A 15,980-nucleotide genomic window follows, 5' to 3' on the forward strand; every position below is an offset into this window, starting at 1 on the left:
TTTTTTTTTTTCTTTTCATAAGCTTCTCCGTCAATATTTTATTAAATTAAATACAAAAAACTTCATATACCCCACCTAGGTTTATCGAATATTCACTTTAATACCCTTTAGTTTTAACTTTGTCACTGATTTAAGAAAAAAATTAGTGAAATTGATAATAAAATAGAGAAAAATAAAATCACATGGCACTAAATTGATACACTATAAATCACAGGGTGCTAAAGTGAGAAAGTGCAAAACCACAGGGATGGTATTAGAAGTTTTTCCTTTTATTTATTTGAAGGCCATGAGAGTCATTTTTTTTTCCACTTCTTCTTTGTAGATCTGTTTGGGTGTAAGTATGATGAATTTTAATGTTCTTTTACTTATTGTCCAATATAGAAAATTAAGCTCTACATCAATAAACATTACCTACGGATATTTTATTATTTTTTTTTATGTTATACCATAAAATTATCATGTAGTCTTTATTAGATTCTTTACTGTTTCTCAAAATATAATAAAGATTAATGCTAAATTATAAGAGGAACTGTCTAATGTTTTCGTCAATCCAATCACACACACAGCCAAAAAATATCAAGCGATGTGAGGCCCATTCAATTAATACTTCAGGTAGATGAACTAATTCTAGATATTACATTATCAAACTACACCTAAGTTATTTTAGCTTCAACCTACTCAAAAAGATTATTAATAATAATGTGGGCCGAGCCTTGGGCCAAAAACTAGTATTCAACTGTTCATGAGATCATCATGGTTGAGTTGTGTATTCATACAAAGCAACTTAAAAATAAAAGAAAAGAAATTCAACTTGATCCCCTATATTAGAAACTTTAGAATGGGCCAGGCCATTCATATACCTTTTCTATATACTTCTCCACTCTTTCTCCTTGGAGGGGGCAAAAAGTGATTTTTCTTTCAATAGAACATTTGATAATCTCTTTTTTAAATCCGATTTTGATTCTTAAAATTAGTTTTCTGATTTTAGAGACTTTAAAACCAAAAGTAATTAAAATCTAGTTTTTGCATCTGATTCTGACTTGATTTTAATTAAAATTTAAATTTCATATCAAATTTTAGATTTTTATGTTTTGAATTTTAAATTTAAATTTTATGTTTTAAGTATTAAATCTTAAATTTTAAATACAGATATTTAAATTTTAAACCCCAAATTTCACATATCATATTTTAAAATTTGAATTTCAAAATTCAAAATTTTAAATTTAATATAAAATTTAAAATAATCTCAAATTTTAAATTTTAAAATTTAAAATTTTGAAGTTTAAAATTTAAAATTTTAAAATTGAAAATTAAAAATTAAAATTAAAAAATTTAAAATTTAAAAGTTGACAATTCAAAATTTTAAATTAAAATTTTTAAAATGACGTATTGAAAGAATTTTGGTAGTTGGAGGGGTGAACTTATAATTTTATTTAACATGTAAGATTAACGGTCTTCAATAATCCAAAATACACACCCATCTCTCAGTAATATTTTGGTGTAATTCTACACGATTTGTAATGCTACATTACTAACCTAATTATATACCAAATAAACCAAAACAGTAGTCCTGACAGGATTGTCTATAATCCTGTTAGGATATTGCGAACCAAACATACCCTAAACTAAATGTCAAATAAAATATTCGTGTATTCCAACAAAGACGTAACACGCAAATTTTCCTTCATATAACTGGCCATAACAAACCAAGCAAGCTCTGAAAGTTAGAGAGCTGGAACTGTGTTACATTAAACCACATTACCCTACTATCACATAAAATTTAAAAGAAAATAAAATTCGAAGATGATAAAGAAAGATACGAAATTAAGTATCACTCAGTGTCGTACGGCATAAGGCATACCATGCTCCATAATTTGGGGCATGAGACAGGGTCCCAAAGGGAATCAGGATAAGTGCCACTACATGCCCACACAAGCAAGTAATATTTTCTTCTTTTTTTTTTTATTTTCACTTCCGTCTTTTTTTTGTTTTTCTCCCTAGACTTTTATCCCTCTCTCTTTGCTTCTCTTTCACTTTTAGTTTTTCTTCTCTTCTACAATTTCTTTCTTTTTTTCTCACATCTCTTCCTCCATTTTTTTTCCTTCTTTTTTCTCTAATTTTTTCTTCAATCCCTTCTATTTTTTTCTTTGATCACTTCTATCTTTAAAAAAAAAAAATTAAAAAATAANCCCCTCTTTCACTGATTGTTCTCTGTCTCTTTGTCACAGGTTATTCCTGCGTTCTTAATTGGCAAAGTAGTCGCGGCCGCCGACCGTGCTTGTACAATGGTAATACCATCTTTTTACCCTCTTTTTTGTTGTATGTTAGAAATGTGATATGTCTTGAGTTTAATAATTTTTTACATGTTAATATATAAATTTAGAACTCTATATCTGGCGACATTGTTCCTTTCTATATCCATTGGGACGGAAATTTTGTCGAGAACAATAATGTACCACGATATATTGGTGGCCGTAAAGAATTGATTGCGGTCCGACGCAATATCTCATTTCGGGATTTAGAGATGGAAATATACAATGTTACTAATTATGATCGAGTGGAAGACCGTCTACGCATCACGGTGAAATGTCCAATGGGAGGCGAATGGGAATTTGTTAACGTATCAAATGACAATACACTATCTGGCGTGATGAGTATATTTCCGTTCCATGGATGTATAAAATTATACGTGGAGAAAGATGGGTCGACGGCACACGACCGTCCAAATACCGTTCATCAAACGGAAATGTGTCGTACCCGCAATGATCAAAGGAATTACGTCAATCGCGAACGAGGTCGTACATCAAGGTATAAAGTAATGATCTTTATAAATTTTTTTCGTGATTTCTCAATTAGTTTAGGTGGGCGAAATTAATAAATTTGTCTTGTAAGTGTTTCAGAGAGTTTGGAGTTCCATCTCAGCCAGTTAGTGCAGCATTGCCATCTGCTGTGATGGATCCGTCTCCGTTGGTTGATCAAAATGAGTGGTAGGTGATTGTATGATTTAGTTACATAAAAAATCAATATGAATAGTTAATCTTATATATCTCTACAGGTCTACTGTCCCTCCTTATCAAAGTCCACGACCATCATCTTATGTTCACGAATGGACGGATTGGGAAGTCAGAACCACTATCCCTCCTTATCAAAATGAAGGTCCATCATGTAGTGTTCATCAATGGCCGGCTTGGGAAGAAAGAAATACTAGCCCTCCCTATGTAGATGAAGGTCCAGGAACATCTAGTGTTCATGAATGGCCGGCTTGGGAAGAAAGAAATACTAGCCCTCCCTATGTAGATGAAGGTCCAGGATCTAGTGTTCATGAATGGCCGGCTTGGGAAGTAAGAAATACTGACCCTCCTTATGTAGATGATGGTCCAGGACCATCTAGTATTCATCAATGGTCGGCTTGGCCTCCTTATCAAAATGAAGATCCATCATGTACTCATCGTGAATGGACCAATCGGGGAGTGACTACAACTGATCTATTTGACGTAAGTAGAAATGATGAGGAGTATGTTAGTGAAACTGATGAAGAGAATCAAGGGCGAATTGATGCTGATTCTAGTGATGACGATGAGTCCATTGTTGCGTGTTCTTTGGATCCTGATCATGACGGTGGCTTGAATGCCCTCGCATGTGCCATTCGAGATGAAGATGTTGAATGGATTGAAAACTCAAATGCCAACAACGAAGATGTACCGGACCCAGTGGAATTCGTGGAATTTGAAAACTCAAATGCCTTATGACGACGCAGTGTTAGAGACGCTCCCACCTTTTTGTCTGGCGGGGTCCCAGGTTTGGCGATCGAGGACTACCTTAGTCTGCTTCCACATTATTGAGCTCCATCATCCTGATCGTGTGCTTCGCCAGTTTGGGCTACTACAGCATATACCTGAACCTGTGCTTGCCATACCTCGCATCAATTCACGAGGCAGAGCAGATGAGGATTGGGCGGCATACCACGCCTCATACATTGAGCGTTGGAATGATAGATTAGTAGATATAGCAGAGGTGGCCCCTGGGACAGATCCAGATCCGATACGAGCTATTACTGTTTACATGCAGTGGTATTGGACGATCACCAGGAGGTGGATATCTAGACCTGTACAGCGGCCACCACTCGCCTATCAGCCACGTGGACACGTCGAGCGAGTATTGGTATGAATGTAATTGCAAATATCTTTTTATATTAATTTTTATATATACAAGAAAGTTTCGTATAATCTTTTTTGATTGTGCTTTTATTTCAGGTTGATATCGTGCAGAGATCACATTATACGATCAGACGTGTCCTACCCGATATTTCAGGAGGTGGAGTCTTAGCTACCCTATCACAGGTCGCCGATCAGATGGAGGCAGTTCTGGAGACTTTACCTACGCTTCCACACTATGTACCTCCAGGACCAGCAGACTATGGTGGAGCATCGACGTCCGGCCATGCACCCGTATATAGTCCACCGATGCCATCATCACCGATAGGGGAGCCACCTTATGCTGATGTTACGGACCCGGCACCAGCACCAGTACCGCAGGATCCAGCTCGAGCAGGTGATATTGTTTATTTTAGGCGTCGACGGCGATCGAGGTCTATCCGTACAGATCAGCCCTCCTCTTCAGCTCCTCCACGGCAAGATCAGCCCTCCTCTTCAGCTCCTCCACGGCCACACATACTACCGGCACATGCTACTGCTGTGATTGAGCCGGCTATTGAGGGTGCTGCTATAGAGCATCTAGACCAGTTGGAGATCTTGGAGCCTTTTGATGAGCATGATGTTGGTCGTGGTCGCGGACGCGGACGTGGTAGGCGACGTGGTCGAGGAGGTCGAGGGAGGAGAACATGATATTATATTTATATATTATTGTATAACTTGTATTTATTTTGTATATTCTGTTTTGATTATTTGGTATTTATTATATTATTGAGATTCTATTGGTTGTGATGTTGTAATGTGTATTAATTTTGTGATGTTGTGATGTGTATTACTTTTGTGATGTTGTTATGTGTTGTGATGTGTTGTGATGTGTATTGATAGGTATCTGTATTGTATTCTTGTATTGAATCTTATAATTTATTTTTCTGCGGCAATTGTAAAGTTGGAAAAGTTGTATTGGACACGGTGATCCATTCACCGTGTCCATATCAAATGTATTGGACACGGTAATCCATTCACCGTGTCATGACACGGTGAATGGATCACCGTGTCCAATACAATGGTATTGCCCATGGTGATCCATTCACCATGAAAAGCAAACGTATTGGACACGGTGAACTATTCACCGTGTCCAATACAGATCTATTATCCGCTCCCGAAAATGGCTAAGTCCGTGTCCAATACACATACAACAAGCCAGGCCGTATTTGGGAGGGACACGGTAAATGGTTCACCGTGTCTAAACGCGGTGAATAGTTCACCGTGTTTAGACACGGTGAACGAATCACCGTGTCTAATGCAAAACCGATGCCGTCGCGAGTTTGCCTGTCCCCATGAACACGGTGATTCGTTAACCGCGTTTAGACACGGTAAACGAATTACCGTGTTCAAGTCAACCACCTGGCCCAGGACCTGCCCGCGTGGCGCTGACGTGGCGCTGGCGTGGCAGGGCTAGGGCCATTTTTGCAAATAAATTTTAGGCAGGGCTATTTTTGCAAATAAAATTTATTAGGGGGCTATTTGCAAAAAAAGCCCATAATATTGATGTCCCCATGATTTCATTCTTTCACACTTTGGTGTCCTATGATTTCACTCTTTCACACTTTGGTGCACCATGATTGAACTATGTGAAATTTGATGTACCATGATTTCACTCTTTCACGTGTTGGTGTATTCCCTAAAAACTTCAAAAAAGATAATAAATACTATAGAGACATTCGTCGAATAAGACTTTATAAGACAAGAGATGTATTGAAACTGTTAGTAATTGAACCGATAAGTAAAAAGATTTATTCCAATAAAGACGCCAGGTGAAAATGGAACATTAGGAGGTTTAAATGATAGCCGACATTCTATGGTTAAGGGAAACCTTGAAAAAAGAAGACAAAACATTCACCTAAGACGTGCGTTGCCAGAAAATTTTCAACTATCGAGACGTAATTTATATATGTTTTTCTTTTCCGGCCACGTTTTTCAACTTATTTGAAGTAGAAAATCGAGTTTTCTTGTCCTTGATTAATGATCTAGGAGGGACAGTGATAGTCGAAGTAACTGATCTTACCAACTCTGGTGCTGGGTTAACTTTGCTTCCAGGTGAGTTAGGAAAATTTTCGCTTAGGTTGCATTGTTAATGAGAATCGGGTCTTTTGTCCCTGGGAATGCCGGGTGGTTTAGCCGGGTTAATAATTAAGTGCATAAATTTCGGTGGATACGTACGAGAGGGACGGGTTTTATATTAACTTTACGCGTCCACGGCATCTTTGAACTTTACTCTAGGATCGTGAGTCTAATATTTTAAGATTAGATCTAGACGACAAGGGCGACACCTTTCTTTGATAACCTGAAATAGTTTGTCGTAATTTAAAACAGCGTCGACTTTGTGCTGGCGTTATTGTAAAACCAAGCTTAGCCTTTAACTGTCACAGAACCTGGTGTTTAAGGTAGTACAAGTTTGTAAACTAAGGCATCATTGGAGGCTTGAGTCTAAGAGGCTTGTGGTTTACCCTTTTGTCAATAATGAGTATTAGATCTGGCCCTAGCTCGAGATGTCACCGTTTGGTCAATAGATAGATAGTTAGATAGCTAGAAACTAAGTGTTGAACAACTCAATTCGAGCCTCCTTTTTCGGTTTGCGTCCTTTATATCAACTTTCTACGTCCTAATCTACTGAAAACTAACCGGAGAGTCTTTGGGGGGGAGTTCAAAGAGAAAGATTAGATGCCCGGGGTAGGTGGTAGAAAGATTCAAATACAGGATTTCTTTTCTTTTCTTTTCTTTTCTACTCCCTTTACTACCCTAAACTTTGAGTGGAAGCATAACCACTGCCTAAAGTACTTATCGAAGGTTAAGGGGTAAGTCTAGACGCCTCGAGTGAACGATAAATATAGGTCTCTCTCTCTCTCTCTCTCTCTGTCTGTCTCCTGGACGAGCAGTCGACACGTAGGCACGAGGTAGAGTAAGCCACCCAAATTATGAGACGAACCTAAACCTATAGAGAGAAAGGAAAAGAGAGAGTAAACCCTAACGCACCTAGGTAAATACAGGGGGAAAAGATTTGGTATAATAACGCACCCATTAAGGGTCAAAGGGTGGTATCGTTATTCGATATATATATATATAAATAAATAAATAAACAGTCTTATATCATCAGAACCCAGAGAGCGAGTGCCGTGTGGGTTTAGTTGTCTAAAAGCTCATTAAATTATAAATCACAGAGAACTATAAAATATAAATCCACAGTTTACTAAATTAGAGGTTAAAAACCTGACTCTTAAATTAGGGGTTAAACATGTCGAAAAATAACCTCAAGACGATGAGGTTTTAATAGTCCATGTGGTTGAATTGGCGTGGTCACTTGTGGTCTCTGTTAGTTAACGTTTATTTATATAAACGATAAACTATTAATTTTGCGGCGGAAAATTAACCGGGGTTCATGTATGTGTTCAGTTGATTCTTGAAGAGCTAACACAAATTAGTCTCTCCATTGCGGTACCCAAAGCATGTTATGAGATAAACATATAATAATTACATAACTATTCTATTATATCGTATAATTTTACACACACGCTTGTTTAGTTTTTAGAAGCGTAATGTTAACCGGTATATAATTAACCTATTTTTCTGTACGGCACTATTCAAAATAGTTTTTAGTAACGTAGTGTTAATTGGCATAAAAAAAAAAAACGTATGATAGGCAAAGCAAAAAAAAAATCTTTATTTTAATCGATCTTTATATTTAGTTAATCTTAAGCTTAAACTCTGTAGACTTTGATTAGTGGTTCAAGAAACAGTGAATGCGATTCTTGTCAAGTAGTTAGCCGGCATGTAATTAACTTACAGATACCTTGTACATTTTCGTACAAAGATTGCTTTCCTGATTCTCATCCCTGTCTAAAACCGGCCGACGACTTCAAATTATTCCTTAACCCCCTTTTATGTTCCTTTTTTTTTTTTTTCTCTCTCATACTAACTAAACCTGTAGAAACGGGAACCGGGAAAATCACTTATACGGAACCGATAACCCGTAGAAGTAGAAACAAAGGAGAGCAGATTATATAACCGTAATAATAACGAGAGTTTACTAGTACAAGCCGACATCTCATCTTTCCTACGAATGTCGTCCGTCAATGTTTTGGGTATGACGGAATTTTTAGACTTAGACTTGTTCTATCTGCTTTTCTCGGTATGACTGTTCTTCTTTNAAAAATAACAAAATAAAAGATCTACTCATTAGGTAAGTTAAAAAAATTACAGCTTACATTTTTTCTATACATTTAGAATATATTTAACTTGAAAAATTCTTTTTATGAAGAAGTATGAAATTATACAAAATTTTATTTACAATTTACAAAAAATTGAAAATAGATCCACCGGATTATATGGTTAGTTTTAAATTTTATTCGATGAATTTGACATTTTGTATGGGATTTACGATATTATTAACTCTTAAAATTCTGTGATTAAATTTAAAAATATAACATTAAAATCAAAAACAAAATTAAAACAAATAATATTTAAATTTGCTTAATACATTTGTCATATGATTAATTGTTAAATTTCATAAATTGATCTCAAAATTTTTTCTTAAAAGCTTTTCCTAAAATCAAACAAATTTTAAAAGTTAATCAATTTTTATCGTAAACTTACTTAATTTATTCATCATCATATGGTTTATTATTAAATTTTCTTTACAATTTTAAGAAAAATTAGAAAAAACAATTTTCTTCAAATTCATTTCATAAGTAATTTTGGAAAAAATTGAAAATGAGAAAGAACTATCAAGTTCTATTCTAGTTAGTCTAGTCATCAAACGAAGCCTCATGGAAGCAATACGGATGATCTTACAAATTTTCATAAAATTTTTTTAAAAATAATTAACTTAGTGATTACTGTTTAGATTAGGTTAGGCTCGATTGGGTTAGGCTGGATTGAATTCCGAAAATCCCTTTCGAGCCAGCCCTCTGGATTGAGCTTTATCCCTATCAATCATGATCCCTTAAAGGCCACTGAAATACTAACCTCTTCGCTCCCGTCTCTTATTTTATCCTATTTTTATCAAATTCTAAGTGCTAAATGTAGCCTAAATTATCTGGGCAGATTGCATGCAGACTAAGATTCTAACATGGGCCAAACTAATGAAAAAGCAAAGATGTAAACTAAGATTGAAAACTTGTTATTCAAATATTACTAATTCTCCAACAAACTTCACAAATGAGACACAGTTATACTGCTGATCTCACTTATGAAGGGGAAGAGAGAGAGAGAGAGAGAGAGAGGGAGAGAGAGAGAGAAAACAAAAGAAGAAGAAATCTAGCAGGCAGCTCAAAACAAGAAGTTTACCGAAGATGGGAAAAGGCAGTATTAGAACATAACCATGACCGACATAGAAGCAGAAATTTCTTACAATTTATCTTGAAAGATCATCACTCTCAAATCTTCAAGGGGAAATGGTACTTGAAAAAGGCGAAATCACGAGTCAACAAAATCAAATTTTCAGCTAAATCTTCCTCCACTGCAAAATACAAGTTCATACATGTCAAGCAACCACAAACACTATTTTAAGCAGAATATAACACGTTAATATGATTGTTCGGTTCTATAATAAAGTATCATAACATAACATAACATGAAGATCCAGTCACAAAGTTACAGTAGTCAAACAACTGATTCTTTCTAGTCTTATTTCAATATGCTGAGCATTACAAAGAAAACTACAATAGTGAACTTCAATTCCACAGCAACATTACCAGAGTCAACCAAACAACAAAAAGTAGCAGGAAACCACATACAGAAACAAGATGGCAGCAATAATTTTCAATTTCGCTGCTTCCTCGGTCTGTTTTTATGTTATATTTAAACCTTCAAGGGTTTCTCCAAGCAGAACTCCTTAGTTAAATATGAAAAAGCAACCATCAAAAAAAAAAAAAGTGAAAATCCAACCATAATCGAATATTTTGGTCTGTGAACCCTATAACAAACCCTCTTACTTACGCTGCAATGCATCCTCACAATATTTATCAACATAAAAGAAATGTGAGCCACGCAAATTTAGTTCAACTTTCAGAGCATCAGAATATAATAACAAATCTGAAGTTGCAAAAAGGTTATTTACACGAGGCCGGTCAAGTGATGATAGCATATTTTCCATTGGCAATTCGACACTTCACTCGGGTCAACTTTTCTATCCCTCTAAGTAGTTAGACTAATGTTTTTCGTTTAACCTGCAGGCTGATCATCCATTGTATACTCTGGTGCTTCACGGTGAAACCCTATATTCAATAAGGGAAGAGACCCCGAAAATCCCCTTTCTGTTTTCCCACCCCTAATCCAGCATAACATACTACGGGCAGCAGCAAGATGGATTTATATAAGCTATCCGAATACTGTAATCAGAAAGATACAAGGTTCGTGATTATCTTTTTTAACTTATTGGCTATGCATTCGCTATACTGCAAACCTATCTACTGGATACATGTTCTGCAAGTGACATCAGCACTTAAACAAACATATAAATCTTTCTTGCTTGCTGCCTTATGGTTGTAAAACGAGTGTCTTTTTCTTGAGAGAGATTCACTGTGTTGAAACTACAAGTGTACCATGAACTTCAAATATAGCTCCTAGCGCTCTTGCAACTCCATTAAGTTTGTGAAACTCTTATCCTATGACTTTCTAACATTGTAATTGATTAAAAATAAATTTTTTCCCCACAATCTAAGCATGTCAGGACAACAAGATGCAACAAAATTGCAAGTGTTGTGCAGGAGCAAACAATTGTCACTCCCCTCGTGATAAAGGAACTTAAATTGGGTGAAGTGGAATTCGTCCGCAATTGTATTTTGGTTCTCTTAACATTCTTTTGCACACACATAAATAAATCCATTTTCATTTCTCCACCTCATTAATCCCTTATGGAACATAAAACATCTATCTTTTGTCCACTTCTTGGGAAAAAAAATTTTCTTTTCCATTTATAGATGGAAGTTATATAGCATTACCTGGCGGTTTACACGTCAATCCGTTATCTGCTATAGTTTAGAACACATCCAGTGTCTCTGTTTGTTAATTAACAACTTATACAGATGGAATTATAGATGGGTGTTTAAATATATTTCCTTTTACAGGCTTCCTTTTCTTCTCTGCACTAGATGAAAGAATCACCGAAGTTAGGCACATTAAGCAGCAACAGTTAGTTACAATATAGGTTGTCTATGTCTTTGCACATATAGAACTACGAATGATAAGTCTGCCATCAATGTCAACTAGGACAATCGATCAAAGCCATTATCTTGAAATTGTAGATCAAATGTTTGAATTAATGTACATAATCAAAACTACAAAAGAGGCACTTCATCTTAAACAAGAAAATAATTCTCCTCTTCAAATCTCAGTGAAAGAAGAGACTCTCAAGCAATTGTCTCACGGTTATCACAGAATGCAGGATACTGTTCTTCAAAATTGATGTATCTTATGATTATAATTTACAAAGTTCAAGATAAAAAGCAATAGAAGGAATTGCATGAGAAATATCAGTTGAAATTTGAAAATATTATTAGTTGACAAAGCTTATACACCTTTTAGCTTGAGTTTACAATGCATCACAAAATTATGCTACACGGTTTCTGCAAGAACTCTAAATATGAGTGATATCCTACTTATGCAACAAACACAATGACAATAAAATGAGAAAAGCTACAGCAAATGGAAGGTTTGTGAGATCTGCATGAAAAGGTAGCAAAAGATGTACTACCAAAAACTAATGAAACTGGACTCCCTAAAAATTCATAATTTATAGCGCATACAGGAGATATCTTCCCTAAAGGAATTGACGGCCAAGAAATCCATTTCTTCTACTAAGCTTTGACAAGAAGTGTAGTAACCATAAACTGCAAAACTATCCAAAACATAAAGACCTACATAACAAATTTTACTAACCATGGACTCAAACGGCACAGCTCTCATGTGTTGCAGAATTAGTAAGCTTGAGAAGAATCAAAGAGCATTCTTTTGATGTTTCTGAATATTGGAATAAGAGCAATTAAAGCTATCTGAAGCTGATCCGAACTATTCAGGCGAATGCCAACTTGTCCGGTCCCCTTATTGTTCAAATTGGCATGGCCGATCAAATTCGTTCCTCTTCCCAAAGGTAACTGAGATTGAACGTTGCAACCAACTACTAACTCACCATGCCAATCCACTACAGAGAGCGCGAGAGTTGACAGCATCCGCCCTATCGGATAATCCTTATCTCTTAAAGTTGCCTCAAGGCGGCCACCATATGCCACATCACCACGCCCGGTCATCGCACCTCCGCTGACGAGCAACCTGAGCTGCTTGCTGATTGTCAGCTTATCCTCAATCTTCAGCCCAGATGAAACCGAATCACCCAGAAAAGTGACTGAAAGCCCAGCTGCTGTATTGTTGCGTTTAAAATTCGTGAATCGAGTTTCGCCACGTAATGTGTAGGCCATGTCCTTCCCCACCGACTGCACATCCATACCTAAAGAAGATGTGCTTCCCTCGCTATGCTTGATCGAACTAGCCAACTCCATTTGAAGAGTGCATTCCTTCTTATCCTTTGTAAACTGGCCAGAGACTGATACAGGGACTTTATTTTTCACCACAAATAACCTTTCAACATTCAGGCCTTCATAACCAACATCATGGTCCCAACCCTGAGTCTCAAGAACAGGTCTAACAAGCCACGGGTTGGAGGAATCAAGAAAACGATAGCGATGGGTAGGATTATCCGAATCAAATGATGCAGGCAACACTAAATCTGGCATTGGCACTGGAACAGATGCAGGACTACCACCAGTTTCATCCTCTACGTTCTCATTACCAAAATCACTTGGTATATTATCAACCTCTGCTGCCAATTTCTTCATCAACTTTCGGCGCCTCCTCTCCTCCTTCAACTGTTTCTTGTAAAAGAGCTTTTCTCTATAGTCGAGTTCCTCATAATAAGCCTTCTTCTGTGCTCTGCTCAGCTTCGCAAGCTGTGCATTCGTGAGGCGCTTAAAAGGAGGAAGATCATCATAGTCCGACCCATCATCTGAATCAGAAATATCACCCAACTCCTCTTCCAAAGAGCTATCATCATCACCGAACTGCTCTTCTGGCAACTTTAGTGGAGGCCTTGATTGCAGAAGAGAAGACAGAAGAAAAGGCAATGGAGGAACTCTGCTACGACTGAAAGTTTTATCAGGTGGGCTGTCCTGCAACTTGAGAAGCATGTTCGCCTCCGCGAGAATTTTTGAAGCAAATGACAATAACAACAACTGTGGCTTCCAAACCTGACCGTTTGGCAACACTCTCTGGCCCGCCCTGTTTGTTCTGCAGGCCGAGTGGTTCTCCACTAAAGAAACCGGGTTCATGAGCCGCACGTCACCGGCTGCTTGCCTTATCGCTTGCTGAACCACATGGGATCTCTGGGTAACAAACATCTCATAACTTAATGGAATTCCATTAGCACCATCCGGTGGCGCTGACGCGGCATGAGTTAGGACGATAATTGCATTAAACCAAATGGATGAACCAAACGTGTCAGTAATTGTTTTAAGCAGCGGGATATCACCGTAGTCCCGGCTCTGCATATCCAATCTATCAAAGTAAAGAACAATATCAGGAGGGGATTTCTTAATGAACCTCTTAACAGAGTGGAGGATCTTCTCATTGCGGCACTGGTCAGCAGAAGAGGAGTTTAGACCGGGTGTATCAATGACCCGGACCTTGATGCCTTGCACTGTGCCAACTATCTCCTGAACCTTTTTGGTGCCCAATTGAAAGGCATTAGTCTCCAACTTAACCTCATCGAAGATCGAATTGATGGTGGCACTTTTACCGACCCCACTTTTCCCAATGACCATAATAGTGCAAGAGAAGTCGAGCGGCTCCTGCCCAGCTGCTTCAAGCTGCTCAGCCATTACACTGGCTCGATCAAAGCTGAATACACCGGGCCTGTTTGTGTTTCTTCTTAGCTGCTCGGCTAGACCAAGTCTGTAGAGTACTTGTGCAACGACCACGTTGTGAGGAGTCTGGCCAAGGCGGTGAGCCAGGCGCAGGAATTTGACACGGATCATCTGGAGCTTCTCGCGGGTTTCATCATTCTCCTCTGATTCATCATTAATAACAGGATCTACAGGCTGCGGAGATTGTCTTGGAGAGGCAGAGCCATTTGCCCTTAGCTGCTGAATAGGACGGGACGATGGTCCCAGCAAGCGAGAAGAGGATCCAAGGCCAGCAGGTTGAGAAGGCAAATTTGGGCCTTTTTCTGAACTTTCAATACGCGAAGGAGCAGCATTAGGTGTTGGCTGATTGTAAGCGTTTTTGTCGTCGTCGTCGTCATCATCATCAAAAGCAGAAATAGAGTCGTCTAAGTCCTCCACCAAAACAGTTTCCTCTTCCCTGTTTTCTTTCGGGAGCTCTTCCACGATTTCTCTATCTACTGCAATTTTGGCATCTGGTTGTGCAGTAGCTTCACTAGGAAGGTCATCAAGCTGCTCAATGGGAAGGATAGCAGGTGGTGCCAGAGAGTCCTCCCTCCCTTGAGCTACTTCCGCATGAGAAATCACTTTATCAGATTCAGTATCGTGATTCACACGGATTTGATCCAAAACCACTCCGACGGATCCTCCGTTCACTGCTTCATCTTCAACAATAGAGGCAGACTCATCCGGGTTCACCCCATTCGAGTCCAAAACATCAAGCACTTCTCCATCAGGTTTGTCACCATTTTCAACAATCACTTCATCATCATCATCTTGAGCAACAACCAAAGAATCCTTCACTTCATCCTTGGCCACATCATCGGCCACACCAATCGATTCCGCGCTATCCAATTCCGACTGCATAACATGCTGCTCCCCATCCTCCACTCCGACTTCAACAGCGCTATCTAAGCCACCAACATCCTTTGCTTCCTGTTCTCGGACGCGCCTATTGCCATCCTCAGAATCATCATCTTGTTGTTCTTCAAAACCCTGACCTTGCTCTTTAGGCTTCGGAGAAATCGCATGGGCTTCCACTGACTCGACAAACTTCTCAACCTCGTCGCCATCCTCCTCGGCCGGCATCTCTGCATTCCCTCCTCCCTTCGACTCACCAATCAGCAGATCCGACACTGCATCAGGTGGCGGCTCCACGGCCTCCTCAAAAATCTCGTTTTCCGCAAGATCCTTCGCCGCATGCTCCGATTCCAACGATTTGTGCTCAGAAACACCATTCACCGACTCCTCCGCCGCCTCCCCCAACCGCTGCCCGACTTCCAGTTCTCTTCCGTTCTCCATCAAGAATCCCTAATCCCACCCACTCCCAACCCTAAAGAACAACCTACGCAACACCAAAAAAAAAAAAAAAAAAACCCTAATTCGCAACAGGTATACGAATCAGAGGCGAAGACGACCAGAATAACATGGAAAAACTGGGGAAAGAGGAGAAGAAGCGCATCAAAGAGCCCTAGGAATGGTGAGAATCTTTAGGGTTTCGGGGTACTCACCTGGGGATGAGAGGAAAGGGACGGAGCGAGGAGCTTCGCGTCGCCGTCGAGATTGGGAACAAAGAGGAAGCCGAGAGGGATGTTGCCCCCTATCTTCGGTTGTATATATATATATATATATATATTGAGTATGGTTGTTGAAGCCTTATTCAAACAAAAAAATATTTTCAATCTGGCCTATCTTTCTAAGATTAAAAAATAAAATATAACTTCATAACATTTATAATATATGTTAATTAGGAGAGAGAAAAAATTTTATCTCTCTTTCCTCCCAATCTATTAATATTTCAAAATAATTAATTTTTATAAATAATAATAATAATAATAATTAT

At 38.2% G+C, this 15,980-nt stretch overlaps 2 protein-coding genes across 4 annotated transcripts; one reads left to right on the plus strand and one right to left on the minus strand.

Annotated features, from left to right (window-relative positions):
• Nucleotides 2,205-4,975, plus strand: LOC109707301 (serine/threonine-protein phosphatase 7 long form homolog). 2 transcript variants are annotated; one of them, XM_020228470.1, is made up of 3 exons: nt 2,205-2,987; nt 3,056-4,161; nt 4,254-4,975. In XM_020228470.1, exons 2-3 carry the CDS (start codon nt 3,628-3,630, stop codon nt 4,842-4,844), a joined length of 1,125 nt encoding a protein of 374 aa, XP_020084059.1. In that variant the 5' UTR covers nt 2,205-2,987; nt 3,056-3,627; the 3' UTR covers nt 4,845-4,975. The 2 variants fall into 2 exon arrangements, with proteins under 2 accessions (XP_020084059.1, XP_020084058.1); XM_020228469.1 differs by having other exon boundaries at nt 2,230-2,288; nt 2,384-4,161.
• On the minus strand, nt 9,466-15,745 carry LOC109707300 (translocase of chloroplast 120, chloroplastic-like). 2 transcript variants are annotated; one of them, XM_020228467.1, is made up of 3 exons: nt 15,649-15,745; nt 12,087-15,482; nt 9,466-9,666 (listed from the first exon to the last, which is right to left on the minus strand). In XM_020228467.1, exon 2 carries the CDS (start codon nt 15,437-15,439, stop codon nt 12,125-12,127), a length of 3,315 nt encoding a protein of 1,104 aa, XP_020084056.1. In that variant the 5' UTR covers nt 15,440-15,482; nt 15,649-15,745; the 3' UTR covers nt 9,466-9,666; nt 12,087-12,124. The 2 variants fall into 2 exon arrangements, with proteins under 2 accessions (XP_020084056.1, XP_020084055.1); XM_020228466.1 differs by lacking the exon at nt 9,466-9,666 and having other exon boundaries at nt 11,679-15,482; nt 15,649-15,744.

Source organism: Ananas comosus, linkage group 3 (genome assembly GCF_001540865.1).
Source record: "Ananas comosus cultivar F153 linkage group 3, ASM154086v1, whole genome shotgun sequence".
Taxonomy (NCBI): Eukaryota; Viridiplantae; Streptophyta; class Magnoliopsida; order Poales; family Bromeliaceae; genus Ananas; species Ananas comosus.

Bases quoted from the DNA above. Each gene is read 5' to 3' on its own strand.
- LOC109707301 (XM_020228470.1), top strand. From the start codon at position 3,628: ATGCCCTCGCATGTGCCATTCGAGATGAAGATGTTGAATGGATTGAAA. The intron at 4,162-4,253 runs GTATGAATGTAA...CTTTTATTTCAG, and splicing joins GACACGTCGAGCGAGTATTG to GTTGATATCGTGCAGAGATC.
- LOC109707300 (XM_020228467.1), bottom strand. From the start codon at position 15,439: ATGGAGAACGGAAGAGAACTGGAAGTCGGGCAGCGGTTGGGGGAGGCG.